The sequence below is a fragment of the Bufo bufo genome, chromosome 2 (genome assembly GCF_905171765.1).
Source record: "Bufo bufo chromosome 2, aBufBuf1.1, whole genome shotgun sequence".
Taxonomy (NCBI): domain Eukaryota; kingdom Metazoa; phylum Chordata; class Amphibia; order Anura; family Bufonidae; genus Bufo; species Bufo bufo.
Window position 1 is genome coordinate 834,656,789 of NC_053390.1, and position 17,823 is coordinate 834,674,611.

Sequence of the window (17,823 nt, forward strand, 5' to 3'; positions counted from 1 at the left end):
ACACTAATACACTGTATGTACAGACGGCACACTCCTCATACACACACTACACTAATACACTGTATGTACAGACGGCACACTCCTCATACACACACTACACTAATACACTGTATGTACAGACGGCACACTCCTCATACACACACTACACTAATACACTGTATGTACAGACGGCACACTCCTCATACACACACTACACTAATACACTGTATGTACAGACGGCACACTCCTCATACACACACTACACTAATACACTGTATGTACAGACGGCACACTCCTCATACACACACTACACTAATACACTGTATGTACAGACGGCACACTCCTCATACACACACTACACTAATACACTGTATGTACAGACAGCACACTCCTCATACACACACTACACTAATACACTGTATGTACAGACGGCACACTCCTCATACACACACTACACTAATACACTGTATGTACAGACGGCACACTCCTCATACACACACTACACTAATACACTGTATGTACAGACGGCACACTCCTCATACACACACTACACTAATACACTGTATGTACAGACGGCACACTCCTCATACACACACTACACTAATACACTGTATGTACAGACGGCACACTCCTCATACACACACTACACTAATACACTGTATGTACAGACGGCACACTCCTCATACACACACTACACTAATACACTGTATGTACAGACGGCACACTCCTCATACACACACTACACTAATACACTGTATGTACAGACGGCACACTCCTCATACACACACTACACTAATACACTGTATGTACAGACGGCACACTCCTCATACACACACTACACTAATACACTGTATGTACAGACGGCACACTCCTCATACACACACGACACTAATACACTGTATGTACAGACGGCACACTCCTCATACACATACTACACTAATACACTGTATGTACAGACGGCACACTCCTCATACACACACTACACTAATACACTGTATGTACAGACGGCACACTCCTCATACACACACTACACTAATACACTGTATGTACAGACGGCACACTCCTCATACACACACTACACTAATACACTGTATGTACAGACGGCACACTCCTCATACACACACTACACTAATACACTGTATGTACAGACGGCACAATCCTCATACACACACTACACTAATACACTGTATGTACAGACGGCACACTCCTCATACACACACTACACTAATACACTGTATGTACAGACGGCACACTCCTCATACACATACTACACTAATACACTGTATGTACAGACGGCACACTCCTCATACACACACTACACTAATACACTGTATGTACAGACAGCACACTCCTCATACACACACTACACTAATACACTGTATGTACAGACAGCACACTCCTCATACACACACTACACTAATACACTGTATGTACAGACAGCACACTCCTCATACACACACTACACTAATACACTGTATGTACAGACAGCACACTCCTCATACACACACTACACTAATACACTGTATGTACAGACAGCAGACTCCTCATACACACACTACACTAATACACTGTATGTACAGACAGCACACTCCTCATACACACACTACACTAATACACTGTATGTACAGACAGCACACTCCTCATACACACACTACACTAATACACTGTATGTACAGACAGCACACTCCTCATACACACACTACACTAATACACTGTATGTACAGACAGCACAATCCTCATACACATACTACACTAATACACTGTATGTACAGACGGCACACTCCTCATACACACACTACACTAATACACTGTATGTACAGACGGCACACTCCTCATACACACACTACACTAATACACTGTATGTACAGACGGCACACTCCTCATACACACACTACACTAATACACTGTATGTACAGACAGCACACTCCTCATACACACACTACACTAATACACTGTATGTACAGACAGCACAATCCTCATACACATACTACACTAATACACTGTATGTACAGACGGCACACTCCTCATACACACACTACACTAATACACTGTATGTACAGACGGCACACTCCTCATACACACACTACACTAATACACTGTATGTACAGACGGCACACTCCTCATACACACACCACACTAATACACTGTATGTACAGACGGCACACTCCTCATACACACACTACACTAATACACTGTATGTACAGACAGCACACTCCTCATACACATACTACACTAATACACTGTATGTACAGACGGCACACTCCTCATACACACACTACACTAATACACTGTATGTACAGACGGCACACTCCTCATACACACACCACAATGTGTATTCGCACTTCCCCCGTACGGACAGCAGGGGGCTCATTTCCTGGGGTCTCCTCTATTGGCTGGTTACTGATGAGGCATGCATGGGCAGGAAATGGGGGATCAGTAATGAGTGACTGGTATCATACCCTGCTGAGCGCTGTAATCTGCTTATCACATCCCCTTAACCCCTGCAGTGCCAGGACCCACCCTGCAGACACTGCCTTACATCTGGAATCTGTGAGGAGGTGCAGGGGCCTGGCCAGCAGAGGGGGCGGCCGGGGGAGGAGGGGAGGACTGAGATATATATAGAGGCCCCTCAGCTAGCTGGAGATGTTAGAAGGAGTCACACTCTGACATGAGGACACGCTGGGGAAGTAGTCCGCCGCCTGCAGCTCTATGGCCCTGGATATTATGGATTTTGTACATTATTCTTGTTATGTCCCCTTTTACCGCCCCGCAGAAGACTCTCGGTAAGTAACCCCCTCATCTCTGCTGTTCTCTCATCTTCTGGGCCGGGGACCAGGCACCTTGTACCGCCATCCCCTGTGCTCCTATATGTCGCATGGTATAGAGAACGACGTTCTAATCACCTAATGTTGTATCCGCCGATACACTGTAACAAAGTCCTGCTGTGATACAGTGTAGTCTCATAGAACGCTTCAAAGCTCAGCACTATATCCGCCGATACACTGTAACAAAGTCCTGCTGTGATACAGTATAGTCTCATAGAACGCTTCAGAGCTCAGCACTATATCCACCGATACACTGTGACAAAGCCCTGCTGTGATACAGTATAGTCTCATATAACGCCATTGTACTCAATACTATATCCACCGATACACTGTAACAAAGTCCTGCTGTGATACAGTATAGTCTCATATAACGCTTAAGAGCTCAGCACTATATCCACCGATACACTGTAACAAAGTCCTGCTGTGATACAGTGTAGTGTCATAGAACGCTACAGAGCTCAATAGTATATCCACCGATACACTGTAACAAAGTCCCGCTGTGATACAGTATAGTCTCATATAATGCTACAGAGCTCAATAGTATATCCACCGATACACTGTAACAAAGCCCTGCTGTGATACTGTATAGTGTCATAGAACGCTACAGAGCTCAGCACTATATCCACCGATACACTGTGACAAAGCCCTGCTGTGATACAGTATAGTCTCATATAACGCCATTGTACTCAATACTATATCCACCGATACACTGTAACAAAGTCCTGCTGTGATACAGTATAGTCTCATATAACGCTTAAGAGCTCAGCACTATATCCACCGATACACTGTAACAAAGTCCTGCTGTGATACAGTGTAGTGTCATAGAACGCTACAGAGCTCAATAGTATATCCACCGATACACTGTAACAAAGTCCCGCTGTGATACAGTATAGTCTCATATAATGCTACAGAGCTCAATAGTATATCCACCGATACACTGTAACAAAGCCCTGCTGTGATACTGTATAGTGTCATAGAACGCTACAGAGCTCAGCACTATATCCACCGATACACTGTAACAAAGTCCTGCTGTGATACAGTGTAGTGTCATAGAACGCTACAGAGCTCAATAGTATATCCACCGATACACTGTAACAAAGTCCCGCTGTGATACAGTATAGTCTCATATAATGCTACAGAGCTCAATAGTATATCCAACGATACACTGTAACAAAGCCCTGCTGTGATACTGTATAGTGTCATAGAACGCTACAGAGCTCAGCACTATATCCACCGATACACTGTAACAAAGTCCTGCTGTGATACAGTGTAGTGTCATAGAACGCTACAGAGCTCAATAGTATATCCACCGATACACTGTAACAAAGTCCCGCTGTGATATAGTGTAAAGTCTCATATAACGCTACAGAGCTCAATAGTATATCCACCGACACACTGTAACAAAGCCCTGCTGTGATACAGTGTAGTGTCATATAACGCCACAGTACTCAATACCATATCCACCGATACACTGTAACAAAGCAACTGCAATGATTAAATATTGTGTCATATAAAGCTCTAGCACTGGGTTCTATCCAAGATACACAGTAACAAAGTTCTCCTACGGCGGAATTCTGGAAGGTTAGTGTCCCCTGATACATTGTAACGAGCTGCCAGGATAGAATATACAGTAATGTAATGGAAGAGGGGGCGTCACCACTGCACACAACATAGAAAACTGATACAATGTAACAAATCACTGCTGTAATTATCAACATAGTATGAGATAAGAAAACAATGGTCAGTGGGGTCCTCTCTCTCCTGTAGAGTGTAAGCTCTTATGGTCAGTGAGGTCCTCTCCTGTAGAGTGTAAGCTCTTATGGTCAGTGGGGTCCTCTCTCTCCTGTAGAATGTAAGCTCTTATGATCAGTGAGGTCCTCTCTCTCCTGTAGAGTGTAAGCTCTTATGGTCAGTGATGTCCTCTCTCTCCTGTAGAGTGTAAGCTCTTATGGTCAGTGAGGTCCTTTCTCTCTCCTGTAGAGTGTAAGCTCTTATGGTCAGTGGGGTCCTCTCTCTCCTGTAGAGTGTAAGCTCTTATGGTCAGTGAGGTCCTCTCTCTCCTGTAGAGTGTAAGCTCTTATGGTCAGTGAGGTCTTCTCTCTCCTGTAGAGTGTAAGCTCTTATGGTCAGTGAGGTCCTCTCTCTCCTGTAGAGTGTAAGCTCTTATGGTCAGTGAGGTCCTCTCTCTCCTGTAGAGTGTAAGCTCTTATGGTCAGTGAGGTCCTCTCTCTCCTGTAGAGTGTAAGCTCTTATGGTCAGTGAGGTCCTCTCTCTCCTGTAGAGTGTAAGCTCTTATGGTCAGTGAGGTCCTCTCTCTCCTGTAGAGTGTAAGCTCTTATGGTCAGTGAGGTCCTCTCTCTCCTGTAGAGTGTAAGCTCTTATGGTCAGTGAGGTCCTCTCTCTCCTGTAGAGTGTAAGCTCTTATGGTCAGTGATGTCCTCTCTCTCTCCTGTAGAGTGTAAGCTCTTATGGTCAGTGGGGTCCTTTCTCTCTCTCCTGTGGAGTGTAAGCTCTTATGGTCAGTGATGTCCTCTCTCTCTCCTGTAGAGTGTAAGCTCCTATGGTCAGTGAGGTCTTCTCTCTCCTGTAGAGTGTAAGCTCCTATGGTCAGTGAGGTCCTCTCTCTCCTGTAGAGTGTAAGTTCTTATGGTCAGTGAGGTCCTCTCTCTCCTGTAGAGTGTAAGCTCTTATGGTCAGTGAGGTCCTCTCTCTCCTGTAGAGTGTAAGCTCTTATGGTCAGTGAGGTCCTCTCTCTCTCCTGTAGAGTGTAAGCTCCTATGGTCAGTGAGGTCCTCTCTCTCCTGTAGAGTGTAAGTTCTTATGGTCAGTGAGGTCCTCTCTCTCCTGTAGAGTGTAAGCTTTTATGGTCAGTGAGGTCCTCTCTCTCCTGTAGAGTGTAAACTCTTATGGTCAGTGAGGTCCTCTCTCTATCCTGTAGAGTGTAAGCTCTTATGGTCAGCTTGTCAGTATAAGCATTATAGTAGAGAGCAGACATAATATGGGAACCCTGTGACCATACATGTTTGACCTCAGGAATCATCTCCTCTGTGGTCCTCTTGTTTTCAGGTCTCCTCCACTACTGGCACTTGGTAATTTTGGTTTTTATGACGTTTACATTCTGCTGGGACAGTTTATCAGGGATAGTTGGATGTGGTCGGATCAGTCCCACCAGGTGGTCATGCTCGCATATAGACCAGGCTCTGCTGGCTGCGGTGGGGGAAGGGTTAATGAGATGGCTCATTTCCTGCTGTGAGTTCATCTCTGTGCTGAGGTAGAGGAGATCCTCCTGATAACACAATGTACAGGAACATGAGAGTATCGCCGACCCCCAGATATCATCTGTTCCCCTATTATAGCTGGATTCTGTGGCACCGACGTTTCGGAGATCATTCTGAGCCTCTTGCCCACGACCGTCTGCCCTCCGAGATATACGGTCCGTGAGCGGCACTGATCGGGAGCACACAGCATCATATGATCGTATGAGTGCGGGACAATAGCCCCGCGGGCGGCCGGGCGTCCACAGCATCATTGTAATCTGTGATACTGCGCGCTCCCGTGAGCACGATCAGTGCCGCTCCGGGACATATGGCGGCTCACGGACCGTAAATCTCAGAGGGCAGACGGTCGTGGGCAAGAGGCCTTATTGTAATATATGAACGCACTGACCAGAGACTGTATAGCGGTGGAAGTGAGACTTCTAGACGTGTACACAGGAATAGTGATTGACGACTGAAGTGAGACTTGCCTCAGAAACTAACAATCTAATCGGCAATGTGATGGTTTTCTGCATCTTCAGGGGATTGCAGCTGAGGGGGAAAAAGGAGTTATATGCTGTATCGGAATTTGTTATATCATGAGAAACAATGCTCTGAAGAGCCTGTATTATACTCCAGAGCTGCACTCACTATTCTGCTGGTGCAGTCACTGTGTACATACATTACTTATCCTGTACTGATCCTGAGTTACATCCTGTATTATACTCCAGAGCTGCACTCACTAGTCTGGTGGTGCAGTCACTGTGTACATACATTACATATCCTGTACTGATCCTGAGTTACATCCTGTATTATACTCCAGAGCTGCACTCACTATTCTGCTGGTGCAGTCACTGTGTACATACATTACTTATCCTGTACTGATCCTGAGTTACATCCTGTATTATACCCCAGAGCTTCACTCACTATTCTGCTGGTGCAGTCACTGTGTACATACATTACTTATCCTGTACTGATCCTGAGTTACATCCTGTATTATACTCCGGAGCTGCACTCACTATTCTGCTGGTGCAGTCACTGTGTACATACATTACTTATCCTGTACTGATCCAGAGTTACATCCTGTATTATACCCCAGAGCTTCACTCACTATTCTGCTGGTGCAGTCACTGTGTACATACATTACTTATCCTGTACTGATCCTGAGTTACATCCTGTATTATACTCCGGAGCTGCACTCACTATTCTGCTGGTGCAGTCACTGTGTACATACATTACTTATCCTGTACTGATCCTGAGTTACATCCTGTATTATACTCCAGAGCTGCACTCACTATTCTGCTGGTGCAGTCACTGTGTACATACATTACTTATCCTGTACTGATCCTGAGTTACATCCTGTATTATACTCCGGAGCTGCACTCACTATTCTGCTGGTGCAGTCACTGTGTACATACATTACTTATCCTGTACTGATCCTGAGTTACATCCTGTATTATACTCCAGAGCTGCACTCACTATTCTGCTGGTGCAGTCACTGTGTACATACATTACTTATCCTGTACTGATCCTGAGTTACATCCTGTATTATACTCCAGAGCTGCACTCACTATTCTGCTGGTGCAGTCACCGTGTACATACATTACTTATCCTGTACTGATCCTGAGTTACATCCTGTATTATACCCCAGAGCTGCACTCACTATTCTGCTGGTGCAGTCACTGTGTACATACATTACTTATCCTTTACTGATCCTGAGTTACATCCTGTATTATACTCCAGAGCTGCACTCACTATTCTGCTGGTGCAGTCACTGTGTACATACATTACTTATCCTTTACTGATCCTGAGTTACATCCTGTATTATACTCCAGAGCTGCACTCACTATTCTGCTGGTGCAGTCACTGTGTATATACATTACTTATCCTGTACTGATCCTGAGTTACCTCCTGTATTATACTCCAGAGCTGCACTCACTATTCTGCTGGTGCAGTCACTGTGTACATACATTACTTATCCTGTACTGATCCTGAGTTACATCCTGTATTATACTCCAGAGCTGCACTCACTATTCTGCTGGTGCAGTCACTGTGTACATACAGTCGTGGCCAAAAGTTTTGAGAATGACACAAATATTAGTTTTCACAAAGTTTGCTGCTAAACTGCTTTTAGATCTTTGTTTCAGTTGTTTCTGTGATGTAGTGAAATATAATTACACGCACTTCATACGTTTCAAAGGCTTTTATCGACAATTCCATGACATTTATGCAAAGAGTCAGTATTTGCAGTGTTGGCCCTTCTTTTTCAGGACCTCTGCAATCCGACTGGGCATGCTCTCAATCACCTTCTGGGCCAATTCCTGACTGATAGCAACCCATTCTTTCATAATCACTTCTTGGAGTTTGTCAGAATTAGTGGGTTTTTGTTTGTCCACCCGCCTCTTGAGGATGGACCACAAGTTCTCAATGGGATTAAGATCTGGGGAGTTTCCAGGCCATGGACCCAAAATGTCAACGTTTTGGTCCCCGAGCCACTTAGTTATCACTTTTGCCTTATGGCACGGTGCTCCATCGTGCTGGGAAATGCATTGCTCTTCACCAAACTGTTGTTGGATTGTTGGAAGAAGTTGCTGTTGGAGGGTGTTTTGGTGCCATTCTTTATTCATGGCTGTGTTTTTGGGCAAAATTGTGAGTGAGCCCACTCCCTTGGATGAGAAGCAACCCCACACATGAATGGTCTCAGGATACTTTACTGTTGGCATGACACAGGACTGATGGTAGCGCTCACCTTTTCTTCTCCGGACAAGCCTTTTTCCAGATGCCCCAAACAATCGGAAAGAGGCTTCATCGGAGAATATGACTTTGCCCCAGTCCTCAGCAGTCCATTCACCAGACTTTCTGCAGAAGATCAATCTGTCCCTGATGTTTTTTTTTTAGAGAAGTGGCTTCTTTGCTGCCCTTCTTGACACCAGGCCATCTTCCAAAAGTCTGGGCCTCACTGTGCGTGCAGATGCGCTCACACCTGCCTGCTGCCATTCCTGAGCAAGCGCTGCACTGGTGGCACTCCGATCCCGCAGCTGAATCCTCTTTAGGAGACGATCCTGGCGCTTGCTGGACTTTCTTGGACCCCCTGAAGCCTTCTTAACAAGAATTGAACCTCTTTCCTTGAAGTTCTTGATGATCCTATAAATTGTTGATTGAGGTGCAATCTTAGTAGCCACAATATCCTTGCCTGTGAAGCCATTTTTATGCAACGCAATGATGGCTGCACGCGTTTCTTTGCAGGTCACCATGGTTAACAATGGAAGAACAATGATTTCAACCATCACCCTCCTTTTAACATGTCAAGTCTGCCATTTTAACCCAATCAGCCTGACATAATGATCTCCAGCCTTGTGCTCGTCAACATTCTCACCTGAGTTAACAAGAGGATTACTGAAATGATCTCAGCAGGTCCTTTAATGACAGCAATGAAATGCAGTGGAAAGGTTTTTTTGGGATTAAGTTAATTTTCATGGCAAAGAAGGACTATGCAATTCATCTGATCCCTCTTCATAACATTCTGGAGTAGATGCAAATTGCTATTATAAAAACTTAAGCAGCAACTTTTCCAATTTCCAATATTTATGTAATTCTCAAAACTTTTGGCCACGACTGTACATTACTTATCCTGTACTGATCCTGAGTTACATCCTGTATTATACTCCAGAGCTGCACTCACTATTCTGCAGTCACTGTGTACATACATTACTTATCCTGTACTGATCCTGAGTTATATCCTGTATTATACTCCAGAGCTGCACTCACTATTCTGCTGGTGCAGTCACTGTGTACATACATTACTTATCCTGTACTGATCCTGAGTTACATCCTGTATTATACTCCAGAGCTGCACTCACTATTCTGCTGGTGCAGTCACTGTGTACATTACTTATCCTGTACTGATCCTGAGTTACATCCTGTATTATACTCCAGAGCTGCACTCACTATTCTGCTGGTGCAGTCACTGTGTACAGACATTACTTATCCTGTACTGATCCTGAGTTACATCCTGTATTATACTCCAGAGCTGCACTCACTGTTCTGTCACTTTAAGGGCTGAAATCTCCCAGTTAACCCTTCCCGTCCGGTATCTGCAGAGCGCTTGCTGTGGTGAGTTTTGTCTTCACAGTAGACTAGGATTATGGTGGACTTCCCCTTTAAGTGAGGCCTTTGGGTTACGGCACATTGCACCCTGTTGCACATGTGACCCCAGAGTGTCTCATGACTGTCAGATATTCGGGTGGTGCCCCCCGGGGGTCCGGCCGCTCTGTTACAATGTTTTGTCTGTTCTTGCGGGGGCTCAGAGTTACGGGACAAGCCTCGCTCTGTTCTGCCAAAACCACTAACACTTCAGCTGTTCGGAGAGTGATTTCCAGGCCCCGAGTCCGCTGTGGGCCCTGCATGTCATCCCGGGGCCACATGTGCACATCACATTGTAATGGGGCGCATATGCTCAGGTCTAGAAGTGTCATTCCCCTCTGGATTCCGCTCTGTCAAGGTGTCAGTTTTCACTGTAGTTCTGGCATTCTATTCATGAAGTATATGCTATGGATCCTGCAGTAAGATGATTCCTGGCGGGACATCTTCTAAGGAAGCTTCCCGAGAGCCCCGGCTGAGGTCCACGTTGTCCCCTGTGACCCCCACAGGAAGCTCCTTCCCCGCACAGCCATTGGTCCTGCATTCTTTCCCATAAAGCAGCTATTAGGCTCCCGCATGACCTTCCATCATATGGGACAGCAACCCCCCCCAGGACTATTTATAGAGACCCTCTAATTTTAGGTCATGAGAGTGGACCATGAAAGGGTTAAAGCCAGGACGCTCCAGAGGCCGCTGGGGGTATAACTGGGGGTAACCATTGCTCTTAAACTTTCTAGTAGACTTTGTGTTTTAGGCTCCATTCACACATCCGCAATTCCGTTCCGCATTTTGCGGAACGGAATTGCGGACCCATTCATTTCTATGGGGCTGCGCGATGTGCGGCCCGGATCCGGAATTGCTGACCCGCACTTCCGATCCTGAAAAAAATAGAACATGTCCTGTTCTTGTCCGCAATAGCAGATAAGAATAGGCATTTCTATTAGTGCTGCCGATGTGCAGTCCGCAAAATGCAGAACGCAAAACACACACGGATGTTGGAATGGACCACTATTCATAACTGTCATTATTTGTGCTTGCTGTCAGTGAATGGGAATATTCGTTTTCATCCAGCTACAAACCATCAGGACAGGGGGGAGACTGGTGCTGCTGTGTTTAGAGCGTTGTCCGCACTGATACATTGTAACAAACCATCAGGACAGGAGGGAGACTGGTGCTGCTGTGTTTAGAGCATTGTCCGCACTGATACATTGTAACAAACCATCAGGACAGGAGGGAGACTGGTGCTGCTGTGTTTAGAGCATTGTCCGCACTGATACATTGTAGCAAACCATCAGGACAGGAGGGAGACTGGTGCTGCTGTGCTTATAGCATTGTCCGCACTGATACATTGTAACAAACCATCAGGACAGGGGGGAGACTGGTGCTGCTGTGCTTAGAGCGTTGTCTGCACTGATACATTGTAACAAACCATCAGGACAGGAGGGAGACTGGTGCTGCTGTGTTTAGAGCATTGTCTGCACTGATACATTGTAACAAACCATCAGGACAGGGGGGAGACTGGTGCTGCTGTGCTTAGAGCGTTGTCTGCACTGATACATTGTAACAAACCATCAGGACAGGAGGGAGACTGGTGCTGCTGTGCTTATAGCATTGTCCGCACTGATACATTGTAACAAACCATCAGGACAGGGGGGAGACTGGTGCTGCTGTGTTTATAGCATTGTCTGTACTGATACATTGTAACAAACCATCAGGACAGGGGGGAGACTGGTGCTGCTGTGTTTAGAGCATTGTCTGCACTGATACATTGTAACAAACCATCAGGACAGGGGGGAGACTGGTGCTGCTGTGCTTATAGCATTGTCTGCACTGATACATTGTAACAAACCATCAGGACAGGGGGGAGACTGGTGCTGCTGTGTTTAGAGCATTGTCCGCACTGATACATTGTAACAAACCATCAGGACAGGGGGGAGACTGGTGCTGCTGTGCTTATAGCATTGTCTGCACTGATACATTGTAACAAACCATCAGGACAGGGGGGAGACTGGTGCTGCTGTGCTTATAGCGTTGTCCGCACTGATACATTGTAACAAACCATCAGGACAGGGGGGAGACTGGTGCTGCTGTGCTTAGAGCATTGTCTGTACTGATACATTGTAACAAACCATCAGGACAGGGGGGAGACTGGTGCTGCTGTGTTTAGAGCATTGTCCACACTGATACATTGTAACAAACCATCAGGACAGGGGGGAGACTGGTGCTGCTGTGTTTAGAGCATTGTCCACACTGATACATTGTAACAAACCATCAGGACAGGGGGGAGACTGGTGCTGCTGTGCTTAGAGCATTGTCTGCACTGATACATTGTAACAAACCATCAGGACAGGGGGGAGACTGGTGCTGCTGTGCTTATAGCGTTGTCCGCACTGATACATTGTAACAAACCATCAGGACAGGAGAGAGACTGGTGCTGCTGTGCTTAGAGCATTGTCTGCACTGATACATTGTAACAAACCATCAGGACAGGGGGGAGACTGGTGCTGCTGTGTTTAGAGCATTGTCTGCACTGATACATTGTAACAAACCATCAGGACAGGGGGGAGACTGGTGCTGCTGTGTTTACAGCATTGTCTGCACTGATACATTGTAACAAACCATCAGGACAGGGGGGAGACTGGTGCTGCTGTGTTTAGAGCATTGTCTGCACTGATACATTGTAACAAACCATCAGGACAGGGGGGAGACTGGTGCTGCTGTGCTTATAGCGTTGTCCGCACTGATACATTGTAACAAACCATCAGGACAGGAGAGAGACTGGTGCTGCTGTGCTTAGAGCATTGTCTGCACTGATACATTGTAACAAACCATCAGGACAGGGGGGAGACTGGTGCTGCTGTGTTTAGAGCATTGTCTGCACTGATACATTGTAACAAACCATCAGGACAGGGGGGAGACTGGTGCTGCTGTGTTTACAGCATTGTCTGCACTGATACATTGTAACAAACCATCAGGACAGGGGGGAGACTGGTGCTGCTGTGTTTAGAGCATTGTCTGCACTGATACATTGTAACAAACCATCAGGACAGGGGGGAGACTGGTGCTGCTGTGTTTACAGCATTGTCTGCACTGATACATTGTAACTGATTATTATGATACATTCCTCTCATCTCAGTGATACCCCAGCGGTTGGGGCCACACTGCAGGTAAGGGGGCTGTCGAGTGCGGAGAAACCCTTCATGTTGAGCTGATAGAGGGGGTTCCCCAAGTTTAGCAAACTCCTCTTACCCCCCCCCAATCCTTACCATTACCCATCATCTGTGCCTCCCTGCTCTGGAGACCACCACCCCAAAATCAACCAGTCTCTGTCTCATCATGCCCCCCCTTTATGAAGCCATGGCTTGGGATCTTCCAGGATGTGCCACTTGTACAGGGAGGGCTTTGGCCTAGGGGCTGAGTAATCTTGGATCTGGAGGGGAAGGATGTGACCCTCACCCCAAGATATATGTATACTGCAAGCCTTTAGTCAGACCACCCCCTCCCCCACCATAATGAGTAGGTATGGTATGATGGGTCACCACCATGAGTCATCTGGCAGCTGATAACAATCTCCTCCATTTACATGTCCTCCCCATGAGACCCAAGACAAAGGGTTAAATCAGCAGAAACAATCCCAGGTAGGCTACGGGGCAAGTCATTTAAAGAGACAGCTACTCCAGGGGGGCTGTGGTTTTCACGTATTGGAGATCAGGTTTGTACCAGTGGCTTCATAAATACATTCTGACACTCCCGGCCTTGTCCTGCTCACACAGCTGAGGTTTTGTTGCAATGTATAAAGTGTAGGCAATCATCTGCGAGCGAAATGACTTATAAGCAGAAATTCTTCTCCTGTCCTGGACTCCATGTGTGAGCATGATTATAATTATTATTTTTTTGTCCTATGGATGTAAACAAGAATGTTTACATTCACTGACAACAAGTAGGCACTGTGAGAGGAATAGATAGTTAAAGTATGCTGTAACCTTGCTGAAAACCCCAGAAATCTGTAACAATGAGGTTGGTGCACAGTCAGAGGGCGCCGCTGATCATTCGCAGTCTGGGCAGCATATTTGCCAATTATTAATAGTCTCATCACAAGCTTTCTTCCTGTGTGCCCTGTCCATAAAAAAGGTAGCACCAACCCATGTGCCTCTAGGGGCCGTCGGTGAACACCATGGTTTTCTTTGTAATATATTCTGTAATCAATACATTGTATCCCTAAGTAACCATGTACCATCTATACGGTAAAAGAAAGCTCCAAATCCTCTGCATGGACATAGTTACATGCCAACGTTCTGTCTGCAGCCAGCACTAGAGGGAGCTCAGGAGCTTACTGCATACAGATATATACAGCCACCACTAGAGGGAGCTCAGGAGATTACTCCATACAGATATATACAGCCACCACTAGAGGGAGCTCAGGAGATTACTGCATACAGATATATACAGCCACCACTAGAGGGAGCTCAGGAGATTACTGCATACAGATATATACAGCCACCACTAGAGGGAGCTCAGGAGATTACTACATACAGATATATACAGCCACCACTAGAGGGAGTCCAGGAGATTACTATATACAGATATATACAGCCACCACTAGATGGAGCTCAGGAGATTACTGCATACAGATATATACAGCCACCACTAGAGGGAGCTCAGGAGATTACTACATACAGATATATACAGCCACCACTAGAGGGAGCTCAGGAGATTACTACATACAGATATATACAGCCACCACTAGAGGGAGCTCAGGAGATTACTGCATACAGATATATACAGCCACCACTAGAGGGAGCTCAGGAGATTACTGCATACAGATATATACAGCCACCACTAGAGGGAGCTCAGGAGATTACTGCATACAGATATATACAGCCACCACTAGAGGGAGCTCAGGAGATTACTGCATACAGATATATACAGCCACCACTAGAGGGAGCTCAGGAGATTACTGCATACAGATATATACAGCCACCACTAGAGGGAGCTCAGGAGATTACTACATACAGATATATACAGCCACCACTAGAGGGAGCTCAGGAGATTACTGCATACAGATATATACAGCCACCACTAGAGGGAGCTCAGGAGATTACTGCATACAGATATATACAGCCACCACTAGAGGGAGCTCAGGAGATTACTGCATACAGATATATACAGCCACCACTAGAGGGAGCTCAGGAGATTACTGCATACAGATATATACAGCCACCACTAGAGGGAGCTCAGGAGATTACTACATACAGATATATACAGTCACCACTAGACGGAGCTCAGGAGCTTACTACATACAGATATATACAGCCACCACTAGAACGAGCTCAGGAGATTACTGCATACAGATATATACAGCCACCACTAGAGGGAGATTACTGCATACAGATATATACAGCCACCACTAGAGGGAGCTCAGGAGATTACTGCATACAGATATATACAGCCACCACTAGAGGGAGCTCAGGAGATTACTGCATACAGATATATACAGCCACCACTAGAGGGAGCTCAGGAGATTACTGCATACAGATATATACAGCCACCACTAGAGGGAGCTCAGGAGATTACTGCATACAGATATATACAGCCACCACTAGAGGGAGCTCAGGAGATTACTATATACAGATATATACAGCCACCACTAGAGGGAGCTCAGGAGATTACTACATACAGATATATACCGCCACCACAAGAGGGAGCTCAGGAGATTACTACATACAGATATATACAGCCACCACTAGAGGGAGCTCAGGAGATTACTGCATACAGATATATACAGCCACCACTAGAGGGAGCTCAGGAGATTACTACATACAGATATATACAGCCACCATTAGAGGGAGCTCAGGATATTACTACATACAGATATATATAGTCACCAATAGAGGGAGCTCAGGAGATTACTACATACAGATATATACAGCCACCACTAGAGGGAGCTCAGGAGATTACTACATACAGATATATACCGCCACCACAAGAGGGAGCTCAGGAGATTACTACATACAGATATATACAGCCACCACTAGAGGGAGCTCAGGAGATTACTACATACAGATACATACAGTCACCACTAGATGGAGCTCAGGAGATCACTACATACAGATACATACAGTCACCACTAGAGGGAGCTCAGGAGATTACTGCATACAGATATATACAGCCACCACTAGAGGGAGCTCAGGAGATTACTACATACAGATATATACAGCCACCACTAGAGGGAGCCCAGGAGATTACTGCATACAGATATATACAGCCACCACTAGAGGGAGCTCAGGAGATTACTACATACAGATATATACAGTCACCACTAGAGGGAGCTCTGAAGATTACTGCATACAGATACATACAGCCACCACTAGAGGGCGCTCAGGAGATTACTACATACAGATATATACAGCCACCACTAGAGGGAGCTCAGGAGATTACTGCATACAGATATATACAGCCACCACTAGAGGGAGCTCAGGAGATTACTGCATACAGATACATACAGCCACCACTAGAGGGAGCTCAGGAGATTACTACATACAGATATATACAGCCACCACTAGAGGGAGCTCAGGAGGTTACTACATACAGATATATACAGCCACCACTAGGGGGAGCTCAGGAGATTACTGCATACAGATATATACAGCTACCCCCAGCCTCTAACAATATGTGGATTCTTTACTGCAGCAGAACAGCTGCCATGTGCTCGTGGATCACGCCAGCGTCATGTTACATGTGACCTCATGTAGATATAATGCTCACCCCTCCGAGTTGATTGACATGACAAATCTTAGGTACGAGGCACCAAGAACCTCTCTATGCCGCAGGCTCTGGGTGGCCACGACTAGGAGTGGGCTTAGTTTTGAAAAGCTGGATAACGGCTCTTATGGCCAAAAAGTCACCCAGCTTTCCTGACACAGATAGGAGAGTAGAACTTTTATCTGCTGGGGGTGGTTGTACTTGGGGTGATGCTCTGATCAGATCGTGCCCGTCGCTCTCTGTGGAACTGTCACCCACATTGTTTTTCCTGTGTTTGTGACACTTCCCGTTAGTAACCTGTGATGTGGATGATGGGTGTGATTGCATCTCTTCATCCTGCAGATGCTCGTGTTCATCTTTAACCCCCGCTGTTGATGGGCCCCTGCAGGAGCTCTATGGCATCACCTGGTGTAAAGAAGAGGGGTGCAGAGGCGGCAGGGAGTGAGTCAGTGTGAGGCAGGGGCCCCCTGTTACTTGGGCCTGGGACTCGCTGTCATGGGTAGTCAGGTAGTCAGGCAGTGGAAATAAAGAACCACAGGTGTCAGGACAGAGCTGCATAAAGTGTCCAGTGAATTTCTGCCAGATATGGAAGGAGTAGACCAGCAGCATCGTAAGACGGTCGGCGCAACTGTGGTGGAGCAGCTGGAGGACCCCCCCGGCCCTGGTGGACCCTCACAATTGCTGGTGTTATTAGTTTCTCATCCACAGTTGTTGTGAAGAGAATAACATTGTTTAAGGTCCACGCCCCATAAATCTGCTGATGGAGTAAATATAGCTGTCATCGCCGGATGCTGTGCGGTTCCAATACGCTAAATGAGGGACAGCTGCATCCTGCCCGCACCTGCCATAGTCAGCAACAGACA

General features: G+C 46.2%; 1 protein-coding gene across 1 annotated transcript in view; it reads left to right on the forward strand.

Annotated features, from left to right (window-relative positions):
• Positions 1-2,511: 2,511 nt before the first annotated feature.
• The window catches only part of LOC120990538 (disintegrin and metalloproteinase domain-containing protein 33-like), a 55,595-nt gene continuing 40,283 nt past the window's right edge, over positions 2,512-17,823 (forward strand). Inside the window, exon 1 of the mRNA XM_040419408.1 lies at positions 2,512-2,762. Within this exon, the coding sequence (XP_040275342.1) occupies positions 2,648-2,762 (115 nt within the window). The 5' untranslated portion in view covers positions 2,512-2,647. The remainder of the gene's footprint in view (positions 2,763-17,823) is intronic.